This window comes from Larimichthys crocea, chromosome XI, assembly GCF_000972845.2.
Source record: "Larimichthys crocea isolate SSNF chromosome XI, L_crocea_2.0, whole genome shotgun sequence".
Lineage (NCBI taxonomy): Eukaryota > Metazoa > Chordata > Actinopteri > Sciaenidae > Larimichthys > Larimichthys crocea.
The window spans coordinates 15,882,962-15,901,497 of NC_040021.1; the positions used below are offsets into that span (position 1 = coordinate 15,882,962).

At 43.3% G+C, this 18,536-nt stretch overlaps 1 protein-coding gene across 8 annotated transcripts in view; it reads left to right on the forward strand.

Moving 5' to 3' along the window:
• runx2b (RUNX family transcription factor 2b) overlaps positions 1 to 18,536 on the forward strand; it is a 110,676-nt gene extending 92,140 nt beyond the window's left edge. For all 8 annotated transcript variants that reach the window (XM_027284427.1, XM_027284426.1, XM_027284430.1 and 5 more), the window contains 4 exons: positions 195 to 299; positions 10,081 to 10,248; positions 12,326 to 12,487; positions 15,165 to 18,536. In XM_027284427.1, the coding sequence (XP_027140228.1) occupies positions 195 to 299; positions 10,081 to 10,248; positions 12,326 to 12,487; positions 15,165 to 15,643 (914 nt within the window). In that variant the 3' untranslated portion in view covers positions 15,644 to 18,536. The remainder of the gene's footprint in view (positions 1 to 194; positions 300 to 10,080; positions 10,249 to 12,325; positions 12,488 to 15,164) is intronic.

Sequence of the window (18,536 nt, forward strand, 5' to 3'; positions counted from 1 at the left end):
AAGAACCTAAATAGACCCTCTCAAACAGCCAATGTTGTCTGCCGTTAATCCTCTTAAAGTCGATTTCTCCCAGTTTGTATTGGCTATTATGTGATCACAACCACACTTGTGACTTGGGGATTGGTTTAGCGATGAATGCAGGTCATTGTCTCCACAGATGGTATGTCATTTGATGTTGTTTGATGTCACCACAGGCAAGAGCTTCACGCTGACAATCACAGTATTCACCAACCCACCACAAGTGGCCACTTACCACCGAGCCATAAAGGTCACCGTGGACGGACCACGTGAGCCCAGGAGTGAGTACAAAGGCACGCACATGCAGTACAGTATGAGAATATGCTGACACGCACAGCAAACAACACACTACCTCCTTTGATTTCTGAAGGGACACACCAGCATTTTAGCATTGCAATTAAAATATATGTGGAATTCACAAGAGACACTTTAAAAGGAATGGTCAAAATATCCTGACCTTTAGTATCGAAGCTCTCTCAAGCTCCGAAAACACTGGCTCCTACATTTCCTACAATGCAATCAATAGCATCTTTCATTAGATATTCCCTGCCTTCTAAATGCTCACTTCATTCAAACCCTCCACCTCCAGTTTGTACACAAACACAAATTCAAAAAGTTTCAAACCCGAGCCGAGAATATCCTGATGACATCATCAGGCTATGTTTTTCAAACTTCTGAAAGCTCTGTCCCGAGCCACTGGCGACATTACACTCTCAACCGCTTCGACAGGCTGAGTAATGCTCCTCGTGACAAGTAAACTGAACTTCAAAACCAGCGGAGTGGCCCTTTAACTAAGCAGTGGGTGTGGCTGACTTTGCAGCTAGCCAATGGCAGCGAATGCCCAGCTAAAATGGTAAAGGGCTAATAAAAGTTAATTAACAAAAAAAAAGTTTTACTGGAAAAAGCTCTGATTGTGTTAACTAGCAATCAACAGGCTTTTAATTAAGTTGCCCTCTCAAAAAGCAGCTCAGCCTCCCAAGTGACAAAAAGAAGAGAAATAAAAAGTTAGGCAGAATATTCCTGAGAGGGTACACTGGGTAGCAGAATGCTAGCATCAGCTCATTTTAATGGGCCATATAAAAACAACTGAGGAGGAAAAAAAACTTTACTATAGCTGTCAGTGCCAACTGGTCTGGCATGCAGCTGTTTCCCCAACCCTCCTCCCTATTCATAAAAAAAACATATTCTCATCTCATGGCGTCTCAATGAACAATATCACATCACAAACAACCCGCCCACCCGCCTGCCCCGTCACATATGGCACCAGGGTGCACAGAGACACAGAGGAGCCAGGAGACAGTAGGATTAGTACCACCATCAGTCTCCGTTGTAGGAAACCTGCCCGCGGTGCCAAAAAACGCCTCAGACACTCAACATTCAGCGTTCATCAACACGCAGCCTGAAACAAAGACACATGCTTGTCGTCAAACGCACATGTACTCACAATCACACCCACTTTTTCCCCTCCATCCCTCCTCGCGCTCGAGCCATCTTGTTTGATCAAAAGCATTTCCTGTGCATCTGCTGTCCCTCGTCAATGACTTTCAAACAAGTCCTGTTATTCGGTGGCGAGCAGATGGGAGTTGGAGCAGAATTTGTTTAGAAAAGCCTCACTTTGGTCTCAACAAAGTTGCAGTCTTAGATTCGCGTCCAGGAAGCCTTCCTGGACAAATGTGAGGTGAGATAGAGCCACTACACTAGACGAAAGCAGCAGTACTTGACATCAGGTGAGGGAAAGTGAAAAGACTTAACACTTTTATCTATTATTCTTCCTAAGCCAGAAGTGACCACAAATTGGTCTGAGACAAAGCTTTAAAGTGAAAAGTCTGCGTGTTGTTACTTCGGTCTCAGGACAGTAATTTAAGCAATAAAGAGTATGTCATCATACGTAACCCCTTGAACTTCTTTACTTTGCTGTTAAGTGGTCAGAATTGCAGCACCGGTGTAATTTACCCAAAAACTACAGCCAGAACACGTCTCCCTCTCAGGGGTCATTAAGCTGAGGTCGGAGGGTGGCAAAACACACATGTGCCCTCTCAACCGCGCCTCCCCTCCTCCAGGTTTTCAGCACGGAGAGACTCAGAGCTGAGAGCACCGGCTGTCTCCAAAACTGTGATTCTATCTGTGAACGCTTCATTGACACATAACGGGGGAGAAGGGAGGGGGGGGCTTTGTTGGCCATTACAGCTCTATTTTGTGTTAAACGAGTGGGTAATTAGGAGGCCTGTGGTACACCGGGCCCCTACAGGGAGGGGTCCACACAGAGACACATGGAGAAAGAACAGTGAGCTGTCTTAAGCCTGACATACACTGGCACTCTGTGGCCCCTCTCTGTAAAAACACAGTGTTGCCTGTTGGAAAGTAAACTGACAATAACACTTGATTTCAACATGAACTGGTCTGAAAAGTTAAAATGAAAAACCATTCTTTATACTTTTATGGATTTATTTTTTTTTTGGTTACACTTTTCCTGATGTTACTGGCAGTTTTTTTACTCCCTGTTAATGACTTGCCTGGTTGTGGGTGTCTCATTCAGGAAGGACATTTAGTGTCGGCGTGTTTGATGGGCCTTATGGTAGCCATATGAGTCTTCCTGAGGGATGTCATTTCCCCAGCGGTTCCTCATCTAATATCAGTGGGGGGATAAAGTTGGACCACCCGTGAATAAACAGAGCTCATATCTCTGAACTGTGGCAACTGAGATTTTGCTAATTAATTGCGTGGTCAGAGAGACGAATATCAACGAGGCCTAGTTTAAAGATCTGCGGTATGATTTTCCTCAGAGGTTTACACTCTGTGTGTGTGTGTGGGTATGGTGAGTGGTTAGTCAGGTCCCTCTGGCCACTGTGTTATTAGCGGGAGGCTAACTCGGTTTCTGTGGCTCGCATTGTGCTTAATCGCTTGACAGCTCTTGGTTACCCTGTGGTTTGCCACTGCACCAACAACTCTGCATGTGCGCACACGTTTGTGTGTGTGTGTGTGTGTGTTCACACGTGTAGGCATGTGCATGTCTGCTTACTCATGTAGATATGATTGTAAATGCATGTATGTCTGTCCTCTAGCGCCTGCTCCTGCGTGTGTGCACCCACATGACATGTTTTTCTCAGTGTGTGTTATTGGTGTCATTAGTCTAGTGTAGCCACAGCGCTGATTTGGAGCACAGCTAATAGACCTCATTAAATGTCATTTTGAGCTAATAGACAGGGAGTGGTTGTTTAAACCAATATGCTTTTATAGGTGGTTCTGTCTCCTTTCAGCTGTTCCTGACGGTGGCTGCGGCCAGCTGAGACAAACTTCCTGAGTGATAATAGCCGAGCCGTAATAACACAATATACTAGACTTTCTGTCCAAACCCACTGTTCTCATTATAGTTAATTGATGACAGACAAACATAGAAGGTGACAAAAACCATTGTGGCGTCACACATACTGTGTCGTGCTGTGGCATATTGCAGTGGTTATTGTGTATAACTGAGTGTGAGTGACGTATGTGTGTGTGTGTGTGTGTTGTGTGTCAGTGGTGGAGGTTAGTGGTCAGGCCAGTCTCTGCTTTCTGGTCTTTGAAGCTGCTGGGTCTGGGGGGTTCTGGGCTTGGGGACGGCCGTGTTTTGGTTCGATTTTGGTCAGGGTGTTAACAAGTCTGGTGAAGGGGCCCTGGTTACTTACAGACCTGCAGACAATATTAGTGGTTCAAGAGACCTGTCTGCCAAGCCAAACTCTTCCTGTGACACACACATACTCACACTCACACACACATATACATAGTACTTGCAGATACGTTTCTTTATACGTTCACAATAACAGCTTTAATAATAATCATAGCTTTATTTGTATTGCGTTTTTCAAAAGAAATGACAAAGTATTTAACAGAGAAAGACAAGAAAATGTGCACTGATAGACTAACTAAACAGACAAATGGAAAAATTAAGTAAAATGTAAAATCACGACAAGATAATGTGGTTAAAAGTAGGATGGAAATTATGAGTATGAAAAAGCAACAAGGAGTTCCAGTTGCCTCTACTTACTAACCCAGACCTAGGAACCGCCTGGAGCCCCTTGCCAGTGAACCTCAGGCTGTGGTCCGGCTCACAAGGGGTTGACAGATGTATTTTGGGGTCTAGGCCTAATTTAGCCTTGAACGCAATCAGCAGATGATGAAATCAGTTCTGAAATTAACTGCTGAGAGGATGATAGGGGTAAGATAAAGCCGATGTGATTGCACTTCCTTGAATCTGTTGAGACCCCTCCTACTGCATGTTGGAACAACTGCGAATCAAGAGATGATTTGAGCATCGAAACAAGGACGTCCATCTCTGAAGCCACAGGTTCAACGTTTATTGACATTTAAAAGAGGCATGCAAACATAAAATAATCGCGAACCTAAAACCGAGCCATGTGGCACACCCCACATGAGATGAGCAGTAGAGGATGATGCAAGGTCCACTGTGTCTAATGCAGCGCTAAGCAGTGACACTCACTCACATGCACTCAGACAAACACCCTAAACAACTGTACTGGAGTGGTTGCTAGGATACGCCCTAGTAAAACTTTTGTTAAAAAGATCTTCAATGTTGCCAGACTGAAAACAGTATGAGTAAGTGAAATGCCTTCATTAACATGTCTGACATGACGACACAAAAAGTCCTCAGAACAGTGTCATCACACGTACATGCCGCTACATGCTCTTCTAAGGTATTATTTACCTGCTGTAAGGCCTGGGCTTTGTTTCTTACAACAGCCGTTTATGTTCAGTGCTAAATGCTAAGATCCCCACAGATTCTAATTACACCATACCACACTGTGTAGATGATGTCAGCCAGTTTTCTTTTCATTTCCATGAATTATGTAGAGGAATGTGACGCCCTTTATGTCTTTGGATCATCATTCCTTATCAGTGACTGAATCAAGCAACGTGTCCAAAAAAAATCTGATATACATTTGAACAGCTTCCAGGTCGTTAAAGAGGATTTTAGAGGACTTTTTCTTCACAGACAGATAACACGCCCACACCTTTTTTGCTGCTGCCTTACTCGAAACAGCTTTTAACAATGGGAGCCGGACAAATAAAACTCACACAAACATCAGGAGGAAAAGGAATGAAAAGAGGGAGGGAGGGGAGGGGGGGAAAAGGGAGAAGAAGAAGAAGAAAAAAGGACTGCAGGCTTTTCCAGAGGCAGTCAGTCAGTTGAATGTCTTATGAAGTTCCTTGAAGAGGTGCCAAGGTCTTTACAACAGAAAACACAAAATCATTCAGTGGGAGGGAGAGACAGGGAGGAAGACAGCAGAATAAAGAGGGAGAAAAGGGAGACGGAGGAGAGTGAATCATGAAAAGAAACAAAGATTAAGAAAGAGGGTTCAGAGTCGATTGGCCCTGAGCGGCAGCAAAAAACATCTCAGAGGGATTTGTTCTCCCCTGTTCTGAATCAAAACACTTTAATGCGAGTAGAGAGGTGCAGAGGGAGCCTGTCTGAAAACCACACACAAGCCAAACTCTGTGTGTGCGTGTGCATGTGTGTATGTGTGTGTGTGTGTGTGTGTGTGTGTGTGTGCTCTTTAAACTTTATACAATATCATACAAGTGTGTGTATAATGTGTTTTTCTGTTCAATAAATGTTTCGCCATTGGGAATTATTGTGTGCCTGCGTGTGTGTGTGTGTGTGTGAGAGTGTGTGTGCATGCGTGTGTGTGTGTGTGTGTGTGTGCCCTTCCCTTGCCTGGCTTGCTTCCTCCAGGCTGGAACGCATGGACCACACAGACGGCTGGCAGCGCTCCACGACAGCCTGGCTCCCCTTTTCTCTCCGTCTCCTTCTCTCCTTCGCTCACTGCCTCATCTCCCACACCTCCTCTCACTCGTCTCTCTTTTTCACTTCTTCCTCAACCACCCCCTCCCAATTTTGTATTTATTATCTCCTTTCTCCACCCGCCCTCCCCCTTTACACCAGACCCCCATGGTAGACGGGCGTCTGGCTGTCACCCACTCAGCGCTTTTCCTCTCGAGCCACGCTCTGCCAGCTTCAGATTGCCACCTGAAATAATTCATTGTTTCTGACCACTCACAAAAACAACATGGCCACTGTGAGGGCTCCAAATAAAAAAGTGAAATATGGAGCCAGTGTATTCATTCATCGACTTTACTGGCTGTTCCACTGTGAGATGACTGACACACACATACACACACACACAAACACAGACTGGCTGATTCAACCCAGGCTCAATGAGCACGGGGTTTTTTTCTGAATCAGCCCCAAAGATACATTCATCCAATCGTACCCGGTGATCATACACCAGACCGAAGGGCTTAGAGGGCATGACGTGACACCAAATTTATAAATTATCCCATTTATTCAGGATTTTCTGGCGCTCTGCATTTTCCTCACATGTTACTTAGTCAGGCAGCAGGCCGAAGAATTTCCTACTGATGTGTCTTTAGTGATAGCTGAAACTTGACGTGTTGGTCGGGAGAGGAAGTTCTTTAAAGGAATAAATCAAGATTTTGCAAACATCTTCTTGCCGAGACATGAAAATCGATTCCACTCTCAGCTCTGCAGAGTAACGAATGTTTGAAGTTATAGCCAGGAGACGATAGCTTAGCATAGAGAGTGGAAACGGAGCAACAGCTATCCTGCCTCTGTCCAAATGTAACAATATCCAACTACCAGCATCTCTAAAGCTCACGAATGAATATGTTATATCTTTATTTTTTTACCTTTAGAAAGAGCCGGGCTAACTATTTCCAGTCTTTATTCTAGGCAAAGCCAACCGGCTGTTGGTTGTACCGTGCAGACAGGAGAATCTGGTATCAGAATCTCAGCAAGAAAGAAAAATGAGGGATATTTCCCAAAAACTATTCCTTTTAAACTTGTTATACTTTGGAAGAAAGTTTCTAAAGGCAACCTTGTCATGAGAAATCCCAGGACAAACTATTCCCTATCTAAAACAACTTTCAGTCAGAACATAGGAGGGAATAGCTTACTATCCGTCAAAGATCTCTGTGCTCAGGCTCAGATCCAATCTAATGCTGCCATTAATTACACAAGACTTATATTGTGTTTGCCTACTTGCTCTTACTAACTGTTATCAGATCAGCAGGGGCGAGTTAAATCCAGACGTATGTCTCTCGGACGGCTGTAATAATACTATTCTAGGAGCGGTGTGCAACTGTGTGATTAGAGATACTATCTATAGAGGTGTTATCTAATCATTATTAATCTTTTTTAGTGTGTGTGTGAAGGCATGTCGCTGTGTGGGCATGTGTGAGCCTGTGCTGTATGTGCAAGGGTATATGCATGATGCATGTGTGCAAATGTACATGATTGCATATGCAGACGTGTGTTTGCATACGTCCCCTCTTGTATGTGTGTGTTTCTCTGTGTGTGTCTGAGTTGTGTAAGTTGCTCACATCTGGTCTGAATCTGTCCATGTTTCCGGCCGCTGGCTGGGCAGGGAAGTGGCAGGCGCTATCGAAAATCTCCGCTGTTTTCACAGGGATGATGGGAATCTCAGGGACTTTCCCTACGGCAGTGAAATCATCCGCCTTTCCCGCTCCTTTAAATACCCCCGGCTCATTCCTCCGCCCTGCTAGGGTTCCGATAAAACAGCTGAGACGTCTTGTGTTTGGCAACAGTTGTCCTCTAAAAGGTGTAATTAACTCATGAAAAACTGTATTTACTGTCAAGTCCTGCTAAACTAATGGACTTGAGGTCTGGCTGTTTTGAGTGTAAATTGGACCTTAATGTGGTGGTTGACATTTTGCATTCCTATAATAGAAAAACTACATTGGTTTCCTTTAAATTGGGTTTCATCCATAGGTTTCTGGACAGTATCATTGTCCAGAGTGAAGGCTAAGGGCTACTAACATGGTGACAACAAGTATGTCACCTGAGAAAGCTGGCTTGTCATGCAGATCCGATTTGTCGTTGTCTTCTTAAATATACATGTAAATATTAATCCACATTTTGGGGATCTTCCCCAAAGATGTTGAAATCCTAAACCCTCTCTTAACTATTCCACCATTCGCTGTACTCCGTGCTCAGCACTCTTCACTGAGCCCGTGTCTCCTGACTGGTTCAGACCCATCCAGAGATCTTAATTTACTGGTCATCAGGGTCTCTTCCTCTCCATGTGCCCACCCCCCCCCCACGCGCTGGTCCCTGTCCCCCTCTGTCTCCCCTCATCTCCCTCGGTCTCCCATTGCTATTTATTCCCATCACTAGGAGACGGCTGTGCACAAAGGCCGCACTGTGTCCCAAGGCTTTTTTAGAATAGAAATTCGGTCTGTTGAAAATGGAAACGCTATGATTGACTGGGCACAGCTTGCAGAGAGAGATGAGGAATGCCAGCAAGAGGCACAAATTATCCAAAGGAACGATGGAGAAATATTATTAATGAAATGCGGCCATGAATTATGTTATAAAACAAAACAAAAAAAAACTTCAATAAGCTGAGGTTTTCAAGTAGCTGATATTATTTGCGTTCCAAAGCAACTATGTAAAGAAGCCGATGATGAGATTGTCTGTTTATTTTGAACTGTATGATGCCAGTCCGGTAACGTCATTGTAATAAAAATCATGGTCCGTCTGACTGTCAGTGGTTGCAATTTCACTGCCGCCATGCTCAAGTCACTGCAGAGCAAAATTCCAGTTGTACCAGAAAAAATTCATTTGTTGTGAAGAATTGGATGGTTTTTAAAAGCATGTCTGAGGTTAAAAAAAATTTTTTGTTTCATACTGGCTGTTCTGAAAAAGACAGATGATTTTAATGTCATTTTGCATTTATTTTATGCTAAAAGTGACATAAAATATTCATGATGACATGCAACAAAGCTCTTCAGATCATGGGAGGGTCGTTAGTACACATCAGACTATTATTCCACAAGGACCCCCTGTGAGGCAGTTTTTCTGTGTTCTGTGCAACAAATGATGATCCTCCTCTCCTCTCCTCTCCTCTCCTCTCCTCTCCTCTCCTCTCCATAACACCCACTCCACTCAGTGCTATAGGTGTAGCGCCAGGCCTTTGTTCCCAGCGCAGGCAGGTTGGGCAGGATTCTGAAGTAGCTCACTGTTTCTGTCTGAGCCAGCTGGGCCTCTGCCAAGCACAGCAGGAGTTTCTACTCTCCTCTGTTTGATATTTACTTTACCGCCTTTACAGGGGAACTAGTGCAAGACCAGACAGACGCACCGACACAGGCCTGTGTCAGTGGTGAAAAGGGCTGTGTGTGTACAGGCTTCTCTTTCTACCCCACCTTTGCTAAACTATAGTCTACACCTGGGCCTCTGGGTAGGCTTTGCTGTCGTTTCCAATACAAGGGCTGATAGCACGATAGAAATGGGCTCGCTCAAACAGAGCAAGTGGCATTGTCTTGTGCTTGTGTGCACGACTGACGTGTTTGTAATGCAGGTATATTATTTTTGCACATTGGAGGAGTCTTGAGCTACCAACCATTAAGAGTGATGAGAATAGAATAATTGCTGAAAAGGGTGTGAGGTTATCAGCAGAGGAATGTAAGACACGAACATGTAAAAAATATATTTGGCATAGATTATGATACCTGTGGGGATAATGGGGCGATGGCGTGAGAGCTTGTGTTTACCCGAGGAAGAAGCCTCAGGTTAAAACTAAACACACGTGCAACTTGTACAACTGAGTATTGCCCTCACTGAACTCTCTCTTTTTCTACCATGAAAGGTGATTTGAGGTAATTGCCTTTTGTTAATTAGCAGGATGTAGCATCCCATTCCCAAAAGCCTCTGTATCTCTTCTTTGTATCGGAGCACAAACTGTGTTTACCAAGTGATCCATGGCACACAGACATACCGACTCATTAAATGTGTATTATAAAAGATAACTGACAAACCTTCTGCCAAGAGAACAGCAAACAAATCGAGATCATTAGTCATGTTGAGTTGACTGCTGTCAGTGAGCTTCATCTTAAGTAGATGAAAATATGGTTAGCATGCAACATCACAGCAGTAATAAACACAAATAAAATTGTGTTTTATTGCAGGAACTGATCTATGACAAATGAAACTCCCTTACCAATAAAACTGTTCTTGTGTGTCCACAGGGCATCGTCAGAAACTGGAGGACCCTCCCAAGACTGGTCTCTTCTCAGACCGCCTTAGTGAGCTCGAGAGGATGAGAGTGAGGGTGACCGTTCCCACTCAAGGCCCACGGCCAACTATCAACACAGCAGCCAACTCTTTCAACCCGCAGGGACAGACGCAGATAACAGGTGAGCACCCGGCCTCTTAACTTTTATCTCATAGCTCAGAAAAGATTGGGTTTAAGGACTTTTTCAGTAAGCATCCGATCTTACTGTTCTGATCTGTTCTTAGCTCGGACTCCACCTGTGTTTTTCCTCTGGGATTAACTGCACAACCTTTGCACATGGTTAGCATTAAAAGTGTACATCATCTGTCAGAGGTCTATTATTTCTCTGTACTGAACAAAGAAACCTTTGAATGAATTGAAATGAAAATAATTGTAGGCTTTAGCTCTTGGGTGATCAAGTTTCTTTTTTCGTGTCATGTTTTAATGGCGTGGTTCCAAGGACAAAATATTTAATTAAGGCTGGGCACTGGGCAAATTATTTACGTTGTCATATAACGACTTCATACTGACTGATTATACCGACCGATCATACCATGATGTATTATGTGTTTCTTCATCCGTATTAATTAACTACAAAGTAGGATGATTAACACGTACATCTTATTGTATTGTTTTCTGAATAATGCCCTAAAGGTATCAAGCACGCAGACTGAGTCATAAATGGAATCCCAAATTGAGCAACGTTTACTGTTTGTAAGGTGAAATATCAAACTTCAACTGCAGCCATGAGCACATCCTGAAGGGACCACAGAACGCCCAGTGTAGTATGTTACATTGCCTCCGAGATCGTCTGTCTTTCTCTCCTCCGTCACTCTATCAAACTACATCCTAGAAGGTAACACCATCTCTCACGGTCCGGGATGGCTGCTACCTGATCACCCACACCTCTGGAGGCTCGTTACAGGTCGACATTTAGCTCTTAGTTATTCTATGACACGGCTCTGTGGTGTTACTTAGTGGATCATTTGAGGGATGGTTAAACAGCGTAGCAGTGTGACGGCGAGTGGACAGTATAATACACTGGGTTGGGCATTAAATGCATGTGGACAAACTTCTTTCTCAGGTTTGAATATTTAGAGGTCAAACTCTTATATCTAAGTGCAGCTTTAACTGGTACAGAGGTTCCCCACGTTTTTTTTGTCACAGCCCTGTCAGACGAAGTACCCCTTCATCAGCACCACCCATCATGTCCAAGATGTGATTTAAATTGATTTTATTTAACACTATTAATTATATAAAAGTGGCTGATGTCATTATAATGTTCATATACATTCAGCCATTATTCATTACTTTTAGCTGACATGCTGTAAACACACTCCTAAATCTGTGCTTTATTTAGCAAAGTCTCTGACCGAAAGCTCACTAAATAAAGTACGTGGATGCTTTTTTCTCCATGAGCCAGTATCCATTTATTCATTATGTTTAGCTATTTCAACTAACCTATTTATCCTATTTAATTTATCTATCTAGTCCAACTATTCATCCATCAACTATTTAACACATAGCATTCAGGAATTACAGCTAATTCAATATGTGGACATGTCTTTCCATATTTTCAAATTAGTTAAGCAACTCTACAATCTTTCTACACACTCGCTGGCAACTGCAGAAGTACCCCGTTGGAAATCTCTGAATTAAAGCGAGTAAATCAGTGCACATTTGTTCCCAAATTTCACAATAACACATAAAAGTAGCTTGCATACAATGCAGTATCAATCAACCTTGCTCTATGCTAGTGTTGCAGCACAGACATACACACAATAAAAGTGTGTGCGGTGGTTATTTTCTTGGTTGTCTGCTGGTGTGTTTACACCCTGGGTGTGTGCCAGCGAAGCTCTCTGTGCCTCAGCTGCGAGCACAATGTTTTATAAGGCAAACAGGAAGATCTTCTCTGCAAAGGTAAACACTAGATGTGTCATTATGGAGGATGTTGCATAACGCGCCCAACTGATACTTACCTCTAAACATAAGCACAGAGAAACAGAGACACTAATAATGTCTACAGTTGTTGTGAATGTTATTGTCAATTTGCTACCCATTTTAGCAAGAAAGGAAAATTAGGACTTTTGAACCAGCCGATGGCCCTTTGGTAATTATTCTTTCTTTCTTTTCCTGTCTGTTTTTTCTCTTTATTTCTCTTTCTGGGTTATTTTTCTCCTTCCTCCTTTTCCTTCCCTCGCTTCATTTCTTCCCATCAGACCCTCGTCAGTCCCAGTCCTCTCCTCCCTGGTCGTATGAACAGACGTACCCGTCCTACCTGAGTCCCATGGCGTCCCCCTCAGTCCACTCCACCACCCCCCTCTCCTCCAGCCGAGGCACGGGCCTGCCTGCCATCAGTGACGTGCCTAGACGATTGCCAGGTAGAACCACTACTCTGCCACTGTGTGTGAAACCACCCAGTCTCTCCTCGTCCCGTCAGGACTGACTAAACCTCCGTAAATAATCCGGGGCGATACACTTTGTCATGCGATAGAAGGAGGGAAAGGGGAGAGAGAAAGACGGACGTGCATACACATACGCTCACACTCGAAAAACACAAACAACAAAAAAAAAAACTATATGCTATTATTTACCAGAGACTAAAACAGCACAGTGAGCTGCTATTAGCTCATTCTCAAATGAACGTGAGGAATGAGGCATGTTGTCAGAGTCTGACCGTCTCTCCAGAGAGCGGTTTGGATGGCGTGGATGACAGTGAAGGGGGGAAAAAAACCGATTGTTTCCTTTTTTCCACACTCCAAGCCTTTGATCCCAGAGGAGTATGGGTAATAACAGGCCCAGGCATAATAACAGGCTCGTGACTGACAAATAAAGTGTCTTTATAGCGATACACCACTCTCACAAGGAATTCTGGGTAATTGCATTAGCCAGTCTGTTTGCCGTAACGGCAGCATCTGTGTTCCAATTTGTCTCTGTTTTTCCCCCAATGTGAAAGCTCCTTTAAACTCCCTACATGCCGCCAGACAAGTTTCTCCCCCGTACACCTGTTTGACTCGCTGCCATATGAGTTTTTTTTTTTTTTATTTCTACCTTACTTTTTTTCCCCCTTGTGTTTTCGTACTACACCCTCCTCTGTGTGTGTGTGTGTGTGTGTGTGTGTGTGTGCCCCGAGCGAGGGTGAGTGATTACGCGACGCGGCCGTGTGACTCTGCATTAAGGAAGGGCTTAAAGCCAGCTGCCTTGTCAGCTTTGATTAGCTCGGTCTTTCCCTTCAGCTTTCATCTCGCGAGCGTCAGGCTTTGTTCTCAAAGTGACACGCGCGCATGTGCGAGCACGTTTCACGTGCACCAACACTGGCCCAAAAACCCTTGCCTCCCCGTCTCTACCCACTTGCGCACCTCGAGCATTTAATGCCTCCTAAGTGATGTGACTAAGGCTCTCAGATCTCTGGAGATCATGTTGACACCTCGCCAGGCTACACTGTAACAGTATCCAGCCACAGAACATACCGACAAGTACAAGCAGAAGCCGATATGGATGCCTCTCCACACACATACACCTTTACACAGTCCAGCTCATGTGTTGAAATGTTGCAGTTGCTAAAAAGCTGTTGCAAAAGCTCATCAGTCAAGTAAAACACCTCATTCGGAAGTGAAGCTCTAGAGTTTGTAAAATCCCTCCAAATATTTAGACAATGTTCCACTCTGGTTTCATTTAAACTAATAAAGTTCGATCTGGCTCATCATCACAGGGCTCCTTTGAGCACTAAAATAGGTCCAAATGTTAAAAGCAGGAGTCAGGAGTTTATTGAACAGCGCCGGTCATGTCTGAGATCACACTGCTCCTCCACAGCGAAGACAATCACCTACTATTTCTATTAGAATCAAACGGATCTTGTGGAAAGAGGAAGTTTAAAGGCCTTAATTGGCAGCATATGCTATCTGACGCTGGCGACAAACCCGGCCTCGCAATTCCTCCCCGCACATAAACACTGCATCCCCCCACTCCTCCTCCTCCTCCTCCTCCTCTCCTCTTCCCCGCCACCCCCTGTCCTCTCGCAGCAGACATGGTGACACAGAAGACGCCTGGTGATTTATGATAAGAGCGCCATGGCTGGACTAAACCACTGAGAGGAGACAGGAGGGAGGGAGCGCGAGAGGGGGAGGACCTCCTATTCTCCTTAAACTCTGCGCCCAGCGCGAAGCTCGCCGCAGCCAGTTAGTGGTTTTGGGGTATTTTTTAAGGGATGAAGCGAAGAGAGGAACGAAGGGTGAGATGGAGCAGCTCCTTCTCGGCTCGCTCTCTCACTCGCTTCGCGCGCGTGCACACGGACACACACACATATACACACACACACACACGCGCTGGAGCCGATGGGAAGCGAGGAGAGGAGCCACATCAGAGCTCAGCCCTGCCTCATTATGGATCTCATGGAAACTGTTTCTGCTCAAAGTGTTTCCACATGTGCAGCTCCTGATTCATCCCAACTGCTTTTTTATGTGCATACAGTATTCACACACACATACACACACACCCTCCTCCTCACACACACACCCACACACACACACACACACATTCACATGCATAAACAGTTAAACAGATACACATGAACATGCGCCAACACACACACCGAAACATAAATATGCAGAGGCGTAAACATATTGTATGCGTGGGACGTGAGTGATGTGTTTGTTAACTTTATCAAAAACTCCGGAGTTGACTTGAAAAACAGCACTGAGTCAAGTCGATGAGTATAACAATATTTGTAGATAAATGCTGTTCCATAACTGTGCCCGCAGAATCCATTAGCCAAAGACTTTTCTAAATGAGTTAATACACATATCTGGCTCGAAATATTTAATCACATACAATTCAGTTTACTACTGTTTCATTTCTCAGGGGACTTATTTGTTAAATTCAATTACTCCACAAGACAAAGTGCTAGTTTAAGAGCCCAAAGCCACATTTCACATAATCAGAACTGACAAACTGGTAAGAACAAATGTAATCAATGAGGCCTACGTGATGAGATCTGCTTCATCGTTGGTGTCAGAGAGTCTCAAATTAATGGTTTCATGTGTGTGTGTGTGTCTGTAGGTTCTTCTGACCTGAGCCCATTCCCCGGTCAGTTTGATCGTCAGTTTCCGGGTCTTTCCTCCCTCACAGAGAGCCGTTTCTCCAGCCCTCGGATGCACTACCCGGCCACCTTCACCTACAGCCCGCCCGTCACCTCCGGCATGTCACTGGGCAGCGCCCACTACCACACCTACCTTCCCCCTCCTTACCCGGGTTCCACCCAGAGCCAGAGCGGACCCTTCCAGACCAGCAGCACGCCCTATCTCTACTACGGCGCTTCATCCGGCTCGTACCAGTTCTCCATGGTTCCCGGCGGGGACCGTTCGCCCTCCAGGATGATCCCGCCTTGCACTAGCGCCTCCACGGGCACCTCCCTGGTGAACCCCAACCTGCCCAGCCAGACGGAGGGAGGGGTGGATGGCGACGGGAGTCACAGTAACTCCCCGACTGTTCTCAACCCTGGAGGCCGCATGGATGAAGCAGTGTGGAGGCCATATTGAAGAAAACCAGCGGGGAGGAGATTGGAAGTCAACTGATGTCATGGTTTGAAAGCACAAAACCTTTTTTTATTGAAAAGGGGATTTTTGAGCTCTCATCAACTATCTCTACCTTTTGCTTGGAAATTAAGGTTGAGATAAAAAATAAAAAAAATAAAATACCAGACTAGTACGGACTTGTCTTCCTGGAATGTGTTTTGACCAAGGCACTACAAAGGGAGTCATTCTCACAGCAATAATGAGAAAGACAATTTTACTAGGCCCAAGTGGATGAGACATTATTTCAGTTTTATTATAATCCACAAGCTAAGGGATGCTTCAACAATATTTGTAAAAGACTGCCTCTTTTGTATAGTGTTTGTATTTCAATAAGGCTTTTTGCAGAGCATGTTTTTGTACTACGACAATATCAAGATGCAAGTTAGGCACTGAGTAGCAAGTGATAAGAGTAACACATATGTTACCTTAAGTGGTACGGACAGTAAATTTGCTTTAAACCAATTAATTTAACTTGTATATTGTGGGTGAAACATTGCTGTAGATTGAGGCGTTTTCTTAGTTTTAACTTATAAAGCCATAAATTATGTATTGTATTTGAAACTTGAGTCAAAGAAGTGTAATCTGAATATTTTTGATGCATCTATAAGTTAAAATGATTCTTTCTTTTTTCTTTTTTCTTTTTTTGGTAATTTAAAAGAGTGAGAGAGGTTTATTATTTTTTGTTTTTTTTTTGTAGTACCCAAAGATTTAAATCGTTTCAAATATGAAATGTAATTTCCAAAGAGTATTGCAACATGTTTCTTCTGGTTTAACTTTCAGTTTAACTGCTCCACACGTTAAAGAACCCAACATCCTCACTAGGCGTTGACACACATTTGGCTTGAAATTAAACCTTTGGTATTTATTGAGCAATAACTTGTATTGTGCCTCTTGGCAACGTACCATGAAAGAGAGCTTCAATGAGGAAAATAATTATCCATTGGGGAAATTCTGCTTGATTTTTCTTTACTTTGTCTAGTCTGACATTCACACACATACATATGTATTTTCTTGTCCAAATAAAAAATGGTACATTTATACACGAACTGACATGTAGCCCAAAGATGATTACGGTGGTGCCACACCCGGTGGTCGGAGTGTTCTCCAAAGCAGAAGGTCAGCCTTTAAGGTTCAGTTATTTTATGATACATGAACTCCTCAAGACTGGAATAATCCTTGGATGATCTCAAGTCCCTCAGATTTTTCATATCCATATCCGGCCGAATACTCTGTCAAGATTATAGGGAAAACATGCCAAGTCTATTACAGCTTTCATATCATGTGCAAAAGATAGCTTTGAAAAAGTGTGTCTGAGTGCGTTACACACACGGGTACTTTTTTTTTTTGTTTGTTTGTTTTTTCTCTTTCAGTCTCTGAGATTGAAAAGGGGATATCACAGTTAAAAACAAAAGGAGACTGTGACATTCCTTCAGACGTTTATTTATTTTCCCTTTTTTTTTCTTTTTGTTTTTGTTGACATGGTTTTCCAAATACATATGTATCATCCTCGCTAACCAGTGTCACTATATAAAATCATTCTGTGGCACCAGCGTGAGGGGAGGTCTGATATTTTCCAATTTGAAATTACTATGTGAGACGTAAAAAAAAAAAAAAAAAAAAGTGTTGGAGTTAGAGGGGAAAAAAGTGCAAAACCGTGGTGGTTGGATGCAGCTGCTGGCAGCAAACTGGTAACCAAAAAATATGGGAGACTTGTGTATGTTTGTTTCATAAAGCACTTATTTCTTGTTTTATTTCTAGCAGCACTTGCGGCTGGCTGCCAGCAGGGCTCGTGGTTTTGGTCCTCAGTGTAGATATAACGCCACTGGAGTCACACACACACACACACGCACGCGTGCGCACGCACGCATACACACACAGAATGGATAACACTTGGCCAAACAAGCCATTTACATTGGAGTCGAATCTGATCTCACAAGGCAGTTGGTATTTGTTTAAAAAAAGCATTTCTCTTGCTTTCATACAATATGATATTCAGTGCATGTAGGTAATATAATAACCCAATTTGAAAAAGCTGAGAAAAACATGGCCCTGTCCAAGAATCAGACTTCAAGCTTTTCATTGAAGGTTTGCACGCAGTGCCTCTTTCCAGTCTCTGCAGAGGATGTTCTGAACTCAGTTAATGGAATTGAACATGTCACACTACATTTCCCCAACTGCTTCAGCCCAAACGAAAAGTCTTTTTGCTGTTACAGTGTAACATAAGAAAGCAAATAAAAACCTTTTAGATTGTTGTGATTTTATAGCTTTTTTCCCCCAATTACAGATTTATTCAATGTCTCCATAGTAACTATGCACATCTGTTGGAATTTATTTAATCTGCTTCTCTCTTTCCGAACTTTGAACAGGAAATGGTCTTTTAAAAACTGTTTACACATCAATGCAGCACTGACATCCCGTTTTGTCCTCATCTGCTTTTGTTTGTGTTGTGTTTTTTTTTTCTTTCTTTCTTTCTTTCTTTTTTTTCAGGAAACAAGAGGTTCATCCTGTTTCTTTGCTTTGATTAAATGTTGCGTACAAACTGTCTTCAGAAACCTTGTATTATTTAATGATCAACATGTATGATATCCAGGAACCGTACCTTACCCTGTTCTTATGTAAAGTTTACTTGTTGTTATGTCTATTGTTATGCTTCTTCTGTCATGAACACTTGTCAGGAAATTAAAACTAATGGAGACTCCATTAGATTTTGCTGGTACGTTTCATAAAGATCATCCTTTTTTTTTTTCTTTTCTTTTTTTTTAAAGGGACAAACAGACCTGACAACAGTGAGTGAAATTGGCATTGTGATTGTACATTTTGTTTATTTTAAGAATAAAATAGGAATTTTGTAACTTAA